This window comes from Engraulis encrasicolus, chromosome 10 (assembly GCF_034702125.1).
Source record: "Engraulis encrasicolus isolate BLACKSEA-1 chromosome 10, IST_EnEncr_1.0, whole genome shotgun sequence".
NCBI lineage: Eukaryota > Metazoa > Chordata > Actinopteri > Clupeiformes > Engraulidae > Engraulis > Engraulis encrasicolus.
This window is the reverse complement of record NC_085866.1, coordinates 14,732,315-14,749,814: the sequence shown is the minus strand read 5'-3', so window position 1 is coordinate 14,749,814 and position 17,500 is coordinate 14,732,315. Positions and strand designations below refer to the sequence as shown.

At 46.3% G+C, this 17,500-nt stretch overlaps 1 protein-coding gene across 7 annotated transcripts in view; it reads left to right on the top strand.

Annotated features, from left to right (window-relative positions):
* The window catches only part of znf512b (zinc finger protein 512B), a 103,961-nt gene that overhangs the window by 76,486 nt on the left and 9,975 nt on the right, over positions 1 to 17,500 (top strand). For all 7 annotated transcript variants that reach the window (XM_063208125.1, XM_063208122.1, XM_063208121.1 and 4 more), the window contains 4 exons: positions 1,476 to 1,568; positions 11,371 to 11,499; positions 16,245 to 16,502; positions 17,244 to 17,500. The exon at positions 17,244 to 17,500 is cut by the window's right edge and continues 358 nt beyond it. In XM_063208125.1, coding sequence (XP_063064195.1) covers positions 1,476 to 1,568; positions 11,371 to 11,499; positions 16,245 to 16,502; positions 17,244 to 17,500 — 737 coding nt within the window. The remainder of the gene's footprint in view (positions 1 to 1,475; positions 1,569 to 11,370; positions 11,500 to 16,244; positions 16,503 to 17,243) is intronic.

Genomic DNA, 17,500 nt, shown 5'->3' with positions numbered 1-17,500 from the left:
AAGGAGAGGGAGGGAGGAAGAGAGGTGAAGGGGGAGGGAACAAGAAGGGCAAGGAGAAAGTGAGTGCATTCTAATATGCACACTCCTGTCCTCCACTTGTGCTTGTGACCTCGCCCTGCCACCTGGCCCCTCCTCTGTGGAGAAAACAATGAAGATTCCCACCTGCCAGCCTAGCCACAGCAACTTTTGGGGGACTGTTTTTCATTCACCATCCCAATTGTAAATGAGAAAATGACATTAGAATTGTGCTTTTGCAAGATATTGAATTAATCGTCTGTCGTCAGTGACATCATCTTGAGGTCACAAGCAGGCAAGGGAGGACGGAAGTCCGCATATTGGAGTCTACCCACAGCCTGCAGTAGAGCAGGGAGGACATGGAGACATGTTGGAAGCTAGAGAAATCAAGATACTCTGAGTGCGTTACAATATGCAACCTTGCCTCCTCCACTTGTGCTTGTTTCCTCGTACCAGGAAGTAATATGTCATGATGACATCACTGACAACAGCATTATATTTCAATATCTTGCAAAAGCTCAATTGTAAAGTCTTTTTCTCATTTGCAATTGGGATGGTGAATGAAAAACAGTCCCTCAAAAGTTGTTGTGGCTAGGCTGAAAGCTGGGAAACTTTATCGTTTTCTCTGGGCCAGGAGGCGGGGCGAGGAAACAAGCACAAGTGGAGGAGGCAAGGTCGCATATTGAAACGCACTCTTTGAAAGTCGGGATGAGAGGCAAAATGAGAGGGACGAGAAAGAGTAGGATATCCGGCCTCGGAGCTGGTTATAGCACTTCCATACATCACATTACATTACATTACATTGCATTTGGCAGACGCTTTATAACCAAAGCGACTTTCAAAAGAGGACATTATCAAGCCAACATCACAAGCAAATACAAAGTGCACAGGAAATATACAGAACAACAAGTGCAGTTGCAAAGAGGGGTTATTATTTTTTTTTTTTGAAGGAGTAAGTAAAGAGTAGATAACGAGTACACACACAACACACACAAACACATACACACACTCACACACCATACAAACACACACACACAAACTAAACTAAACATCATATCAAGAGTCTGCCCTGGGGCTAGGCCAGCTCAAGCATTAGTCTAGTAGATACAGTACTCTCGAAAGATTAAAGTCTCCATACCACTGCCCATGTGAGAGGGAGGTCGTTGAGTTCAAATGCCAGACATGTAAACCTCACACTCCAAGCTGTTTATTTTTTTCGAAAAACGTTTTTTTTTTCACAGAGTTACAACCTTTTGTCTTTCTCAACAGTAGCGTAATTAAGCATTAAGCAACATGTGCTTTGTGAACCAAAAAATGCTTCCACTAAGTGTGTCATGGGGTTTTGCTCATGCTGGTCATTCCGGTGACCTTTGCACAAGCATGGTGGCCATGATGACAGTCGACACCTGACCTGACTTGACCTTTGCCCTCTCCCCTCTGACCTCTCTCTCTCTCCGCAGCTCCAGGACGCCTTGAAGTGTCAGCAGTGCCAGAAGCAGTTCAGGTCCAAGGCCGGCCTCAACTACCACACCATGGCGGAGCACAGCAACAAGGTACAGCTACAGCACACCCCAGGATGGAAAACATTGGGACATGTATATGAGATGAGGGAGCCATCTCTATGGGAGCAGCTCAGTGGCTGTCGATATGTGACGAACAGGTCAACAGCCAATGAGCTGCTCCCATAGAGATGGCGAATCAAATTCTTACGTATAAGAACTGGGCACGTTACAGGCTCTTTTTTGTGGTTAACTGTTTTTATCAAGTTTCTTTTTGGTAACACTGGTAAGCACAACAAAAGCAACACGACAAACAAACTAAATCATCATCACCACCACGTATAGTCATGAACAGCGCTATAATTTGGCAAGTACATGTTAACTTTTTACTAGCCAAACATACACTCTCTATCAGTCAAAGTGGCCAGTAAGTTTTATTTTCTACCAAGTTGGCCGGTGTTAATTTGCAGCCTTGGTCATAACCAGGGAAGAGATCAAGAAGGGGAGGGGGGGGGGGGGACCCAGTGGGCCAGTAAAGCCACACAAGCGTTTTCATAAAGGTTCAGCATATCTCATCAGCTCACACACAAAATGTCCCCAAGCAGCCACAGTTTCATATTCAAGGGCTCTTATACATTACTGTATTGATTACTTGTTTCTCTTCGGGCAATGAAGTTCTTACCATGCAGCATACAGACTGGGGTGGTGTCCACTTTCACGTCAGCAAATGCCAGAATTGGTCCAATTGATTGTTTCCTCCTTTCATTTATCTGAGCCCCCCCACCCCCCCCCCCCCCCCATAATGCATTTAAACTACTTTGCTGGTTAGCAATCAAAGTAGACTCAAAACCTTTGTACCAACGAGAATGAACTGAATGAACATGTTTTGTTTTGAAAGTGCCCAAAAGCCCCCCATAATGTTAACTAGTTTGCTGGTTAGCAATCAAAGTAGATTGAAAACTTTTGGACGCTCACTTGGTTTTGTGTGCACTGGAATTCAATTCATCATTTTATTCCAATGAGAATGTCGCTCAATAAAAGCTGACGTGTTAACAGATGTCACAGCACTATTAGACGTCCATAGATACTCATTGGAGACATGCTACGAATCTGATATGAGTGCGTTTACCATCAGGGACACAATGCATGCAGATAACCATTTGAAACTAAAAAGAAACCGCCTCTAGAAGGGAAACATTTAAACAGGAGCTATGAGTGTGTATAAAATAAAGATCAAGCGCTGGCTGGACTGAAAGCAGTGGCTGTGCACAGCAAGAGTGCGGTGCGAAGGTGATCCAGCAGCAGAGACAGGAAGATCTGTCTTTACAATTAACATCTCTAATGGTCCCTGGATCCTGCCCCCTTCCCCTCCCCTCCAGCTCAGCCAAGACAAACAGCAGCCATACACTTGACATAAAAAACGTCACGATGAAATAAAAGGCAGGGTATAAAACGCGATAAGTAATAAACCCACAGACATCCAACACCGCGGGAAGCATGGCTGTGACTAGCGCCTCAGGCTCAGGCAGACAGAGGGCTCCTCCTGCGCGAGCGATACTGCTACTGAGGCCGCTGCTGGGAATTACACAAGTCAACACAAGTCATATAATGAAACACTTGTTTATAGCATCACACAAAACAAACCAAACACAAGTTATAGTTCACGTTAAAACACAAGCACAAACCGGTTTTAAAAATCAAGTGTTTAAACAACTTACAAATAATTGATTTTTTGTCAAATCTCCAGCATCCATCCATACCTGCAGGTACTGTGCACCGTACACTTGTTCTGCTTAGACTTGTGTTATTAGCTTGAGAGCGTAGCGTTGTCCTTAGGTAACCTCCTATGGTATGTGTTTTCCTCCGCTCCCACTTTGGATAACAGCATCAGCTAAGTGCAGGCTGATGGAATGTGCCACTCACTCATCACTCTGCGGCTCTGGCACGATAGCGATGTTTATGAAACTATTCTTGTGTTTATATTGTGGATATGAAATATAGTGTATGGACTGCAAAGGATTGGTGATAAAACTGTATATTACACCTGCTATTACACATGTTTTACTACTGCTGTGTACTGCTGGGTTTAGTGATAATAACATTGTCCACTTACACTGTAATATTGGGTTGGATATCATATCAGTATGTAGAGTGTACATTATGGTAGGTACAGGGTAAAGAAGTGAGCATAAAAAGAAAATGCTAAAGGCAGCTGCCATTGGGTTAGGTTTCATATCAGTGCGCACAATACACCGTATTGTGGTGTATTAACTGGGTTCTACGATACACACATAGTAGTAGGCAGAGCCCTAAATTCACTTTTTTTTGATCACCAGAAAAAATGGCTAGATGTTTATCTCACTAGCCAAACACATACTCATAATGGGTCAAAGTGGCTAGTAAGTTGGTCTTTTCTACCAGCCAAATGGAAATTTCACCAGCATTTGGGCGCGATCACACCGGACGCGGGTTTCTGCCTACAATCCGCGATGCGCATCCAGCTGATTAATGAGAAGTGACCACACCAAGCGCGGATCCACTGCCTATTCGAATGCGGTGACTAGGCAACGTAACGACAACTGTCACTCGCAACGTAGCCTAATCGATGGTGTTGTGTTATTAAATGATGTGAAAAAACATAGCCTACACAAAATGCTTTGTCCATTCATCTATGTAAAATGAATAGAAGACGAGCTCTTTCCTTGCTCTCCTAACGTTGAATAGGGAATCTGATATGAATGTTGATAACGGTCTCCTATCGAACATCTGGAAATCCGCCGCGGGTTTTCCGCCTTGAGTTGAACTTTTTTCAACTCGATCCGCCCGGCGCGGAGAGGCGGAGAATCCGCAACCCGCCTTGCTCTGATATCAGACGCGTAATCCGCTCATTTTCATTGACAAACAATAGAATACATCCGCCTCCTACTGTAAAATCCACGTTCTGTGTGATCGCGCCCTTTGGCCGGTTGACTGGTGTTAACTTAGAGCCCTGGTAGTATGGGGTGCAGTGGATTGCTGACCTTTAAGGGTGACAAGGACACAGTGTGGGCTTCATTAGGCGGGAGAGACGTAATGACTAAGACACCACTTACTCATGCTGCTCACAGACACATACACAGACACACAGACAAGCTGTCCAGACCTTGTAACCAAAAACACAGTGCACACTGACAATGTTAAAATCCTAAAACACAGTCCCTCTTTGTTTTGTTATTTTGTAGTTTTTATGGTCAGCAGTGTCATTTTACACCAGTCGTCAGTCAGTAAGGGGTTAGATACAGCAATGTCAGCCATTTTGGGGCGGCTAGTTTCCCCCTCTCGGCTATCTCATTTCACATGCTCGCCCTGCAACTGCTGGGCGCGGAGCGTCCGTGCTGGGGGTAGCAGATGGGCTCAGCCTAAGCGACAGGGCCAGAGCATAATGGGATCTCACTCGGGAGGGCCGGCCCAGGAAATTTCTGGAAGGAGATGAAAATAACACCCCACCCCCCCGTCTGCCCGCCCGCCTGCCTGCTTTGGTTCTTATGATGCCACGCTGACAAGCTGTGCCCGTCCTGCCCCATATTGTTTATATTGGGCATGGCAGCCATATTGCAACATGTTGTGCCGCATTGTGTTGCCTCCTTGTGCTTCAGAGGGGATGAAAATGACAAGCGGTGTAAATTTAGCCCGATTGCCATGTGTGGCCGTGTTGGTGTGCTTGGTTGGTTGTTTTGACACATGCGAGCGTGTGTGTGTGTGTGTGTGTGTGTGTGTGTGTGTGTGTGTGTGTGTGTGTGTGTGTGTGTGTGTGTGTGTGTGTGTGTGTGTGTGTGTGTGTGTGTGTGTGTGTGTAAGAGAGAGAGAGAGACAGAGACAGAGAGAGAGAGCGTGTTTGTGTGCTTGTGTGCTTGTGTGCATGCGTGCGTGTGTGTGTTAAAGGTGGAGTGTGTATGTGTGTCTCGGTGTCATGGTCAGTGGGTCAGTGGTGTAGTCTTACACTGAGAGTCCTGTATGGCACTCCGGCTATGTGAGAGCTCTGTTATAATATATCACAGTAGGCCGCCCGTGTGACCACAGCAGAGGGACAAAAGTGGTAACTGTCGATGTAACCACCCCACACACTTACAAGTGCTCTCTCTCTCTCTCTCTCTCTCTCTCTCTCTCTCTCTCTCTCTCTCTCTCTCTCTCTCTCTCTCTCTCACACACACACACACACACACTCACACACTCTCACACACACACACACAGTACTGTTTGTTCCACACTAGCAGCTACTGCACGGTCAGCTTGTCAGAACTTTCTAAGAACTACATTTTGTGTTTGTGTGTGTCTGTGTTTGCATGTGTACGTGCGTGCATGAGTGTATAGAATAAATCCACTGGGGCCTTCTAATGTTGCTGCCTCTGCTTTTTTTGTGAATGGAAGAGGCTGTGAGAGCAGAGATTCATCACAGCTCCACAGCCATGGCCGGATTTAGACAGTTTGGGGCCCCTAGGCTACAGGTCACTGTGGGGCCCCCTGGAGGACAAATTTACATAGGCAGTGTCATAAGGATAACTTGTCTACCAACTGTACTCAATACGACGAATGGATTTGTCAATATTGCAACCTGTCACAATTCCTAGATTTTTCACTTTTGGCCAATCAGGGGCCCCCTGGCAGGTGGGGGCCCCTAGGCTGCAGCCATATCTAGCCTGTGCATTAATCCGGCCCACAGCCCTGCTCCACTCCACCGTCTCCGCTGTCTCGGCTGCCCAGCGGTGCATTAGCAGGGCCTGCTGCACTAGTGCTCCAATCAGGCCTGCTGAATTATGCACCAGCCCCAGCCCGAGCCCCAGCCCCAGCGCACTTCTTTAAGGCCTCATCAAAGATTGATGCGACACATTAATGTTAATGTAAACACATCCAAAGGTAGTTTGTGTCTTTGTGGTTCATGTGGCACCCTCTCTCTCTCTCTCTCTGTTGCTCTCTTTCTTTCTCTCCCTATTGCTTGCTCGCTTCGACTCTCTCTCTCTCTCTCTCTCTCTCTCTCACTCTCTCTCTCTCTCTCCCTATTGCTTGCTCGCTTCGACTCTCTCTCTCTCTCTCTCTCTCTCTCTCACTCTCTCTCTCTCTCTTTCTCTCTCTCTCTCTCTCTCTCTCTCTCTCTCTCTCTCCCTCTCCTTCTCACTGTCTCGCTACATGAGTGAGTGTGTAATGGAGAGCTTTGGTGTAGACTGTTAGTAAGCCTCCCTCACAACACCTCAAACACATACGCCACTGAGAGACGCAACAGAGCTGCCTGACTTGAAGCTCACCGGGTAGTAATGCATCTGTCTCTCATACTGTTGAGTTGTTGTTGTCAGGTCATGGGGTTCAAGACTTGACTGTGCAAGGAGCTCTCAGTTACAGTTACACAGCCACACTTATTACTCTGTCTTTCACTCACCCACCCTCAGTCTGTGTGTGTGTGTGTGTGTGTGTGTGTGTGTGTGTGTGTGTGTGTGTGTGTGTGTGTGTGTGTGTGTGTGTGTGTGTGTGTGTGTGTGTGTGTGTGTGTGTGTGTGTGTGTGTGTGTGTGGTGTGTGTGTGTGTGTGTGTGTGTGTGTGTGTGTGTGTGTGTGTGTGTGTGTGTGTGTGTGTGTGTGTGTGCGTGCGTGCATGTGTGTGTATGTGCCTGTTTGCGTGCGTGCGTGTGTGTGTGTGTGTTGCTAAAACTGAATATGTGGCTGGCCTAAGTGTCTTGCCTCATCTTGTGTGCGTGCAAACGTCAGTAAAGATTTATAGATACATGTGTGCAGTTACCGAGAATCTGTTGGACGTGGCTGTGCACTTGTTTCTGCCCTGCTGAGGGAGAGGGAGTGGGGGGTTGTTAAGGGCTAAAAGAGAGCAGCCTTAGGTGACTCATTTGCTGCCTGAGTGAAATGGGTATGGATTTCACACAGGCACTGCTAAAGGCATCAATCTGGAGAAGAGCACTGTCCTCCATGACAACCTGTTTTTGGAGGGTGCATGTTTGTTTGTGTATGTGCATGCGTGCGTGTGTGTGTGTGTGCGTGCCTGCGTGTGTGTCTGCTACTTGTTTGTGTGTGATTATCACAGTACATTTTTACAGTGATAATTTGACACTTACACAGTCAGATTTACCACTTTCCCACTTTGTCATAAGTTTGTTCAATGAATACAGTACTGCAAAGTTTACTGTGCGTGTGTGTGCACATGTGTTTCTAAAGCCCTATTCCGACGGGACTAGTTTAATGGGAGGACCTGGAGTAATGTAATAATAACCGGGAAATGTAGTCCCGTCCGAACGCGCCAAGTCAGTGAAGATAGCGGAGTATGTCGGGTAATCTTCACCGCGACTTTTACCTCCCGTAAAAGGGTCCGGAGATATTACCCTGGGTAATACTAATCCCGTCCAAATGCGACCCTATGTAAAGATGTCTTGTTAAGTGCTCAAAACACACAATATATCCATTCTCTCCCGGCATGCAAACATTACAGCCTTGCAGTAAACTTTTAGTTTTGTTTTAGGAAGTTGTTCCAAGCTGTGCTCGCTGTCAAAATCAGACAGTATGGTCAAACGCACTCCAAATGAAAAGACACGCAAGCAGACGCATTAGAATGGATTTCGATGGGTTAGTACAGTGCTTCTTAACCTGGGGTGAGGTCACCCCCTGGGGGTGTGCCCGAGATTTTAAGGGGTGCGTGGAATTTTGTTTGTGTTGAGGTTGTGACCAAAATTCTGCTTCCAAACGTTATAATTAGGCCAAATCAAGACCAAATTAAGACGTATTTTGGTCCCCATATAAAGTCATTAAAGTATTGATTAATGTCTAAAGCTAGAATTATTGTAATTAATCACTCAAATATTTTTTTAGTGCGTATACACGCGTAGACGCTTAGGTTGGGGGTGCGCGGCTTGTCTTGGCCACAGGTTAGGGGGTGCTTCAAGAAAAAAAGGTTAAGAACCACTGGGTTAGTAAACCAACAGGTAATATTTGTTCCACGGGACCAAATGCCTCCATGGATGCGCAATATTGTGCTCAAAAATCAATAATAATATTGTGGAGTTGGCACGCGCATGACAAATGCAGTCGCAGGTGCGTGATGAGTAACCCCTCCTAATTTCTGTTCGTTTACTGAGATATTTCAATCCAGTCCGAATCGGCCATTTCTATTACCGACGTCCTGAGATAAAAATCACATTCCCCCACGTCCATACATCAAGCTAGTCCCGTCGGAATAAGGCTTAAGTGTGTGTCCAATCCTCTCTCCTTCCCAAGAGTGGGTAAACTTACTATGTGGAATCTCCCATAGTTTCTCACCAGAGTGACGGCCGTCCTTCACACACCACACTACACTACAGTCCTCTTCTCCTCTCCTCTCTTCTCTACTCTACTACACTGGGCCTTTTTCATCTTTCCACTGGAAACTTTCCCTCCTCTTATCCTAGAATCTGTCCTTCTTTCTCTCTCTCTCTCTCTCTCTCTCTCTCTCTCTCTCTCTCTCTCTCTCTCTCTCTCTCACTCCACCCTCCATCTGACACACACACACACTTTTTTCACACTGTCTCTCTCGCTCCATCTGTCGCACCCTCCCTCTACCTCTCACAGCTCTCTGCCATGGCTCTCTGCGCTAGCAAAGTGTGTGTTTTTTCCTCTTGAGTTTTATTTATTTTCGTTGGAGAGGGTTGTGGAGGGATGGAGAGAGAGGAAACACAAGGAGGAGGTGGAGGAAAAAAAGATGAAGGAAGGAGAGAAGAGAAGAAGAGGCTGCTGTTACACACTGTGTGTGTGTGTGTGTGTGTGTGTGTGTGTGTGTGTGTGTGTGTGTGTGTGTGTGTGTGTGTGTGTGTGTGTGTGTGTGTGTGTGTGTGTGTTTGTGTGTAAATAATCACCTTCTTGCATACTGTGTGTACACGTGTGTGTACACGTGTGTTTGTGTGCGTGTGTGTGTGTGTGTGTGTGTGTGTGTGTGTGTGTGTGTGTGTGTGTGTGTGTGTGTGTGTGTGTGTGTGTGTGTGTGTGTGTGTGTGCACGAGCGCACACTTCTGTGTGTGTGTGTGTGTGTGGTGTGTGTGTGTGTGTGTGTGTGTGCCTGAGTGTGTGTGTCTGTGCGTGAATCAAACTGGCCCTCCAGCTCTGTTGACAAGGCCTCTGCAAAGCAATTTACTCTGTCTGCTCACAAGGCTGCCTGTGCTCTGAGCCCCCACTCTGGACAGGCCTGGGAGCCCTGACAGCTACCCAGCATTTACACTCTCTCTCTTTCTTTCTTCCCTCCTTTCCTTTCTTCCTTTTTTCTTTCTTTCTTTCACTTTTTCATTTTTATCATCATAACCTTCGTGCCATTGCCATCCTTTACTCACTTTTTACTCTCACTCTCTCTCTTGCTCGCTCTACACCCCTCTCAATCTTTCTTTCTCTCTTTCTCTCTTTCTTTCTTTCTTTCTTTCTTTCTTTCTTTCTTTCTTTCTTTCTTTCTTTCTTTCTTTCTTTCTTTCTTTCTTTCTTTCTCTCTTTCCCCATCTCCGCTCTGCCTCTCCTTCCCTTCAGATTCCAGAGCTGCTTTATAATCAGACTCAGTGTCGTTTTATTACCACAACTGTTTAGATATGATGTTGGCAAAGCGCAGGGAGCCATAAAACAACACATTAATTTGTAATATCACACTTGGGGGAGAGACGCCCTCGCACACATGCAAACCACCTCACAAACCAGCACAACAGCATACACCAGTGGTTCTCAACCTTTTTTTGAAGAAACGCCCCCTTGGCCTCATCACAAGAGTCCCACCAACGCCCCCTTGACATCATCATATGACTGACAATGCCCCCCTTAGTATTAAAAAATGACTAATGCCCCCCAATGGCAACTAAACACCACTGCCTCTCAGCTGTATTCTTCTCAACGCCCCCCCTGGAGCTCTCCAACGCCCCCTGGAGGGGCTGTACCACCCCCGTTGAGAAACACTAGCATACACAGACAGACACAAGTTGATGTGTATACTGAACGGCGTAGGAAAAAGTTGACAAAATGTCTGCATTTCCACGATGCACAGCCATCTTGCTGTCTGTCACAGATTCCAGGGTTTTGACAGTTGTCCCGAGCATAACAGCATCCACAGACAGACATAAGTTGTTGCGTATACTGAACGCCATTGGAAAAGGTTCCTAATTCCTGCATGATGCACAGGCATCTCCATGTCTGTCAGTCAGTCAGTCAGTCAGTCAGTCAGTCAGTCAGTCAGTCAGTCACTCTGTCTGTCGCTCTGCAGTCGCACAGATTCCAGGGTTTTGACAGTTGTCCCGAAACAAGGCTGGAGCAGCGCTCCCTCACTCCCAATAAACTGTTTAATGGCTTTTGGCGGGCGCAGTGCGAGCCTCCACTGATGGGAAACACATTTGCCATGCATGGAAGATTTACTCCTCGCCACTCGCTGTCTCCCAGCGAGGAGAGAGAGGGAGAGAGAATAAGACAGGGGAATTTGGGTTTTTTTTTTGTAGGGTTGGCGTCGGGATTTAGATTGGAGGCGGGGGGGCATGAGACACCCACCACCGCTGATGCCACATATATGTATTGCTGTGGTCTCCCAGAGAGGAAAGAGAGACAGAGGTGGGTGGGGTGGGGGGAGGGGGGGGGGGTGATTTGGGGATTTTTTTGGCGGGTGTTGGCACTGGGGAGCATAAGGCACCCACAGCTGATGCCACATGTATGTGTTGCTAGAGGGAGAGAGAGAGAGAGAGAGGGAGAGGGAGAGAGAGAGAGAGAGAGAGGGAGAGGGAGAGAGAGAGAGAGATTTCTCTTTATTGGAGGGTTAGCATTTGGGGAGGGGGGGAAACCCAAGATTGATGTCAGTCACATGTACATTATGTGTGTTGTTGCGTCTCACACAGACCACCGGGAGTGACGGCTCTGGAGGAGGAGGAGGAGGAGGAGGCAGCAGTGACGCAGGTGGACAGGAGGAGAGGGAGAGGCTACGACGCATCCTCAAGCAGATTGGCAAGATCAAGTGCCCTAGTGAGGTAAACACAACACAGTCATATACACCACTTCTCACTACCTCTCTCACTCTTTCTTTTCTAATCACTCATTTCCTCTTTTTCTCTGTCTCTTTACTCTGCTACACAGGAAAAGTGCAGTAACTACAAAGACACCGAAACTGAGAAAAAAGCCTTTAGAGTTTTTATATTAGGTTGGCTATTGCAATCAGGGCCGCTGACAGCTTTGGCTGGGAACAGGACAAAAGTAATCTGAAATGGCCCCCTACCCAGGGCTTAACACTAACACACGCCAGGTAGCCAAATGCGGGTGAAAGTCGGCGTTGGCTAGTAGATACCGAAGGTTCACTAGCCATTCTGGCGGGTCCGTTACTATTCTGAATAATGAGGCACCGCATTTTGTAGTTTTTTTCTTCGGACCGTCTTTGCTACAAAAGCAATACAATGCGATTTCGCGAGCCTACAATACCCATGAAGCACCTGTGTCACGTGTCACCTGTGTGTCACGCATGCCAAGAATCTGATAGAGCGACTAGTCTTGCGAAGAGGAGTGACAGCGAGCTACCGGGACATCAGCGTGCGTTTGGAAATGTCACTGGAAACATTCACGTGAAAATAAAGTAGCGAAGTTCATCTCAACTGACCTGTTTTGTGATCTGTCATTAGTACAATACTTGGTAGTAGTGGACATTAAAATGACCAAAGCGAGAGGAAAACACGTCAGTCTGTCTTACTCTTGTTAAAGTCTCAAGACTGATTAGCGCAGTGATAAGACAAGGACACATGCGGCATTAATAATGAATAGGTTTAAATTATTTTCTGATTTGCCTGTAGGCCTGTCTTCATACCTTAATATTCCTCCATGTTTCTTGTGCTGTTGTTCCCGACTGTCAAACCGTTCTTAAAAAACGCGCAGTAGTAGCCTTCCAGACTGCACAAAAGCATCCCATTGCATGTCCCTTCGCAGGTGCCCGTCTCGCCTTGCGCCCATATGCTATGTATTTTAACTCACTACGGAATGAAAGGAAGTCGTAGCCCCTTCTGTAGTTACCGCATCTGTGTGTGCTTTCTAGTGGAAACTTTTATAAGCAAATAGAAGAGGACAAGAGGTGTTATTCCACATCCATGACCGAGGACAGGCGAACTTGGCAATGACTTTACGCTATCTACTTTGCGCATCAATTTGGACGGCGACCTCCACAGATAGGCCTATATGATATGAAGAAGTCCCTCCAGATTAAAGACGAAAATATTTTGCTCTCGTGTAGCTTACATTTGTGCCCTTCCACAACACTGTGCTTGGTGTTTCTGCATGGTAAATATACTATAGGCTATGCCATTCCTCAGATCAGTAAATCTGTTCTTTGCATAGCATGCATGCATGGACCAGTTAATAGGCCTAACAATTCTAATTATTAGGCCCTATAGCATATTATATTATACTGTATTATATTATATTATATTATATTATATTATATTATATTATATTATATTATATTATATTATATTATATTATATTATATTATATTATATTAGCCTACATTACATTATTAGGGCCTACAGCCTATTATATAATTCATTAAAGCTGCTATGATGGTTCACAAAATTATGGCTAGCGAAAAGGCACAATGGCTAGTGAGTCAGGAAAACCACTAGCCAAAATGTCTGGTAAGCGAAAAAGTTAGTGTCAAGCACGGGCTCTACCCAATATATAGAATGTTATATGGGGACCCAATTCTGGACCCTCTATCTTCCTGGGCCCGGGACAACATCCCCCTTTGTCCTGCCCTGTCGGTGGGCCTGATTGCTGTTACTGCAGATTTGACATAGCAATATCTCTAAAATGGGACACAACTAGACCAAAAGGCTTTGTCACAAAGTAAAGGAGGTGTTATAAAGCCCATTTTCAGTCGAACACACAAGTTTGACAAAATAAGTCGTTACTGCGCTTTGCCATTGTAGGGTAGTATAGGTAGGTACCACTCATAAGCAGGGCCGCTGACAGCTTTCGCTGGGCCCAGGACAAAAGTAATCTGAAAGGGCCCCCTACCAAATAAATAAATGCAATGTAATGGGGACCCAATTCTGGGCCCCCTGTCTCCCTGCTCACAGGACAACATACCCGCTTGTCCCCCCCCCCCCCTGTCGTTGGGCCTGCTCATAAGTACACCTACACCCCAATTCTCATTCTGTTTGTCCCACTTTTTATTTTACATTATCTCTGCACCAATCTCTCTTTCTTTCTTTGCCTTCCTCCCTCTTTTTTCTCTGTCTTTATTCCCTGCCTGTCTCTCTCGCTGTCTTTCTTTCTTTCTTTGACAGGGTATTTCTTTATTTTGTCATCTCTTTCCCATCTCTTTATTCATTCCATTACATCCTTTTCTTTCCCTCCTTGCCTCATTGTTGTAATACACCCACTGTTAGCCAATTCCCCCTCGCTCTTAAGCTCTCTCTCTCTCTCTCTCTCTCTCTGGAACTGTTAGCCAATTCCCCCTCTCTCTTATACTCTCTCTCTCTCTCTCTCTCTCTCTCTCTCTCTCTCTCTCTCTCTCTCTCTCTCTCTCTCTCTCTCTCTCTCTATTTCCATCACTCATCTTCCTCTCTTTACCTCACCCTCTGAGTTCCCTCATCGTCCCACTGTTCACTGTTCAGCCTGATTGTCTGTGCCAAGCTCTCGTCTGCTTTATTGGCATGACGGACGATTCAATATATTGCCAGAGCATTCGTGGACAGAAACATAATGAAAGAATAAAAGAAGGGAGAGAATGAGAACACTCTCTCTTTCGCTGCCCATCCTCCTCCTCCTCTCTTCGTCTGCTGTGTCCCATGTACCCATCACTCCCCCATAGTAATATTCTCTCGTTCCTACTCAATCTCTTCATCTATGTCTGTCTCTTTGTGGTTTACTCAGCTGTCATCCTTTCTTCCAGCGCCCGCTCTGTACACCTTCCATTCCGTTCCATCTCTCTCTCTCTCTCTCTCTCTCTCTCTCTCTCTCTCTCTCTCTCTCTCTCTGTCTCTCCGTCCCCCTCCCCTCTCCTTGTCACTGTGCTCACTTCTAGTTTTTTTTCTACTCTGATTGTCTGTGAGCGTTGCTCTTTCGGTGTCATTTCCTCTGCATGTCTTTCTGTGCCTCAGTGTCCTTTTCAGTCAATTGGTACGTTTACATGAGGCATTTAAATCCGATTTAACTCACTTTAAATCTCATTAAAACTTAATTCCACTTTAAAAACATCATGTAAACACTTACCGAACAGGATTTAAGTTTATTCCGATTTAAACTTAAGTCCGATTAAAGTGGGTGGTTTATTCCTCTTTTAAATCCGATTAAACACGTTCCTCTGTCATGTAACCTTTTAATCAGAATTACAATAAATCCGGTCGTTCCACGCATGCTCGTTGACCACAGGATGGCGCCAAGAGCCCGTGCTCTTTGTCAGTGAGAAAAAGATGGCGGCACTTCCTGTTGATTTTCACATTAAAGTTTTGCTTAATTTAAAGTCCCTAAGCGACTATAAATGTTGTGGCTTCCATATATTGATGTAAAAGTGCCCCACGAAGTAATTAAGCACAACAAAGTTACTCCACATCACCCTTTCACCAGTTCGTTTTTCTAAGCTAGGAGGGTGCTAACTAGCATTTGAAAGAACCAGACCCAAAGGGGATTTTACCAGCCTTGAGTCCACTGAGGGATTTCATTTTCGGGCTGAAGATAAGCTTGTGTCCCAGTAGTTCCCCGGAGGTTTGGCGACCACGCCCCCACGCCTTATTTGGCTCACTCAGCACGTGCGTCCTCAGTCCAATCGCAATGCTTTATTTTCCCCAGACGTTTAATCGCATTTAAGTGAAATTGCCATGTATACACGTCGCAAAATAACTCTTAATCCGATCTACTTAAATCCGATCTATTAGATCCGATTCAAAAACATCATGTACACGTAGCAATTGTCAGAAACAGTTTTCCTCCTCATCCCTCCGTCCACCTACCTGTCTGCCCTGCTCTGATCCCTCCCTTCCTCAGTCTCTCTATCTCTTTCTCTCTCTCTCTTTCCCTCCTTGTCACTCGTTCACTCTTTTCCATCTCTGTCCTCCTTTCTCTACTTCTGTGCAACTTTCCTCAAACTTCCTTTCCCTTATACTCCATCCAATCTCTCATTCTTCCTTCTTTTCTTCTTTTCGTTTCTTCTTTTCTTTTCTTTTCTTCCTTCTTCTGTCCGTTTGTACCTCACTCTCTCCCCTTCTGCCCCCTGCTCTCTTCTCCTGAGCTGTCTGTCTGTCTGTATGTCCTTCCTCTGCTCTGTCCTTCCTCTCCTTGTCATGGTGCCCATGTACACATCATCGCTCTGTTTTCAATTTACTCCCAGGCAACTCAGAGAGGAGCAGAGGAGTGTGTGTGTGTGTGTGTGTGTGTGTGTGTGTGTGTGTGTGTGTGTGTGTGTGTGTGTGTGTGTGTGTGTGTGTGTGTGTGTGTGTGTGTGTGTGTGTGTGTGTGTGTGTGTGTGTGTGTGTGTGTGTGTGTGTGTACGTGTGCGTGTGTTTTGGATGTCAGAATAAGCCTGTATTCATGTCATGTGTTAAAACTATGTGTCACGCATCTCACTGTGTGGATGCATAGAGATACACAGCGAAGGCTGAATGCCCCCCTCAGTCTCTGCTCTCTCTCTCTCTCTCTCTCTCTCTCTCTCTCTCTCTCTCTCTCTCTCTCTCTCTTTCCCTCTCTCTCTCTCTCTCTCTCTCTCTCTCTCTCTCTCCTTCTCTCTCTCTCTCAGGGCTGCTCGGCCCACTTCACCAGTCTCATGGGCTACCAGTACCACCAGAAGCGCTGCGGCCGGGACGTGTCAGAGGCTGACAAGCCCGCCTTCCTGTGCCAGCACTGCGGCAAGACCTACCGCTCCAAGGCCGGCCGGGACTACCACCTCCGCTCAGAGCACCCCATCGCACCCACCAACACCACCACCACCACCAACACCACCACGACTACCGGCACGGCTGCCATCACTGCACCCAGCGGGACTGCCTCTAGAGGGGTATAGCCTTACAGCTCTACACTACACAACACACATCATTCTGAAGCCACTTCTGGTCAGGGCAATGACAGCAGATGTTGTGATGAAGGAGATGCAGCTAGCTCGCAATCAGATACCAGAGCTGTGTGCTGTCAGTGATTGACGTGACTGAAGTGTTGTTGCTTATCTTAGAACTGACAGGGGCTGGGATGATTTGGATGGATATTGCTGTGTTATGATATGATTCCTCCACACGATATAGAAGTGACAGCCCTGGCGAAAAACAAAGGAAGCAGTGACCTTTCGTGCCACACTTCCTTTTTTTAGTGCATCTACCTGCAGGGCTGGATTAACCCATTGATGCCTGTAGCACCTGCAAAAAATATCATCCATCAATGATATTGCAAAGTTGTGACAAGATGAGATTTCAATCTTGGTAATACTCATTCCTTGCTCAGAATTATGATGCCGTCTAAGCAATTTTTATCATTAAATTGCATGTTACCTGCTGTTATATAGGTCTTCTGTACTTTGTTAAACTGTACCTAATTAATGCCTCAATTATTTAACAGGAACCGTAAAATGAAGTGTAACCAAAGAATCTCTGCAGCAGCTCCTGACTGACAGTTTAACATTCCATGTAGAGTTGCTTTAATAATATAGTAGATTAAAATGTCACAAAGCACTGCATGTTCAGTGTTTGAGTCTTGTTTTTTTTCCCCCATCTTTTCTGACCTCCCCATATGTCTTCTCTACTGTAAGGTGAGCGCGGAGGAGTCCAAGCATGGCGACAGGAGGAGGGAGGTGGTGGTGGCGCAGCAGCTCCCCGCCGAGAGACAGAAGGAGAAGAAGGAGAAGGAGAGGGAGGAGGCCCACAGGAGGCCATCGCAGCAGCAGCAGCAGAAGCAGCAGCATCATCCGGCGCGGGTGAAGGAGAGACCGGAGGAGCGCAGCAGGGAGCGGGAGCAGCAGCTGCAACAGGAGTCTGGGGAGTCGACGTCGTCATCCTCGGAGGAGGA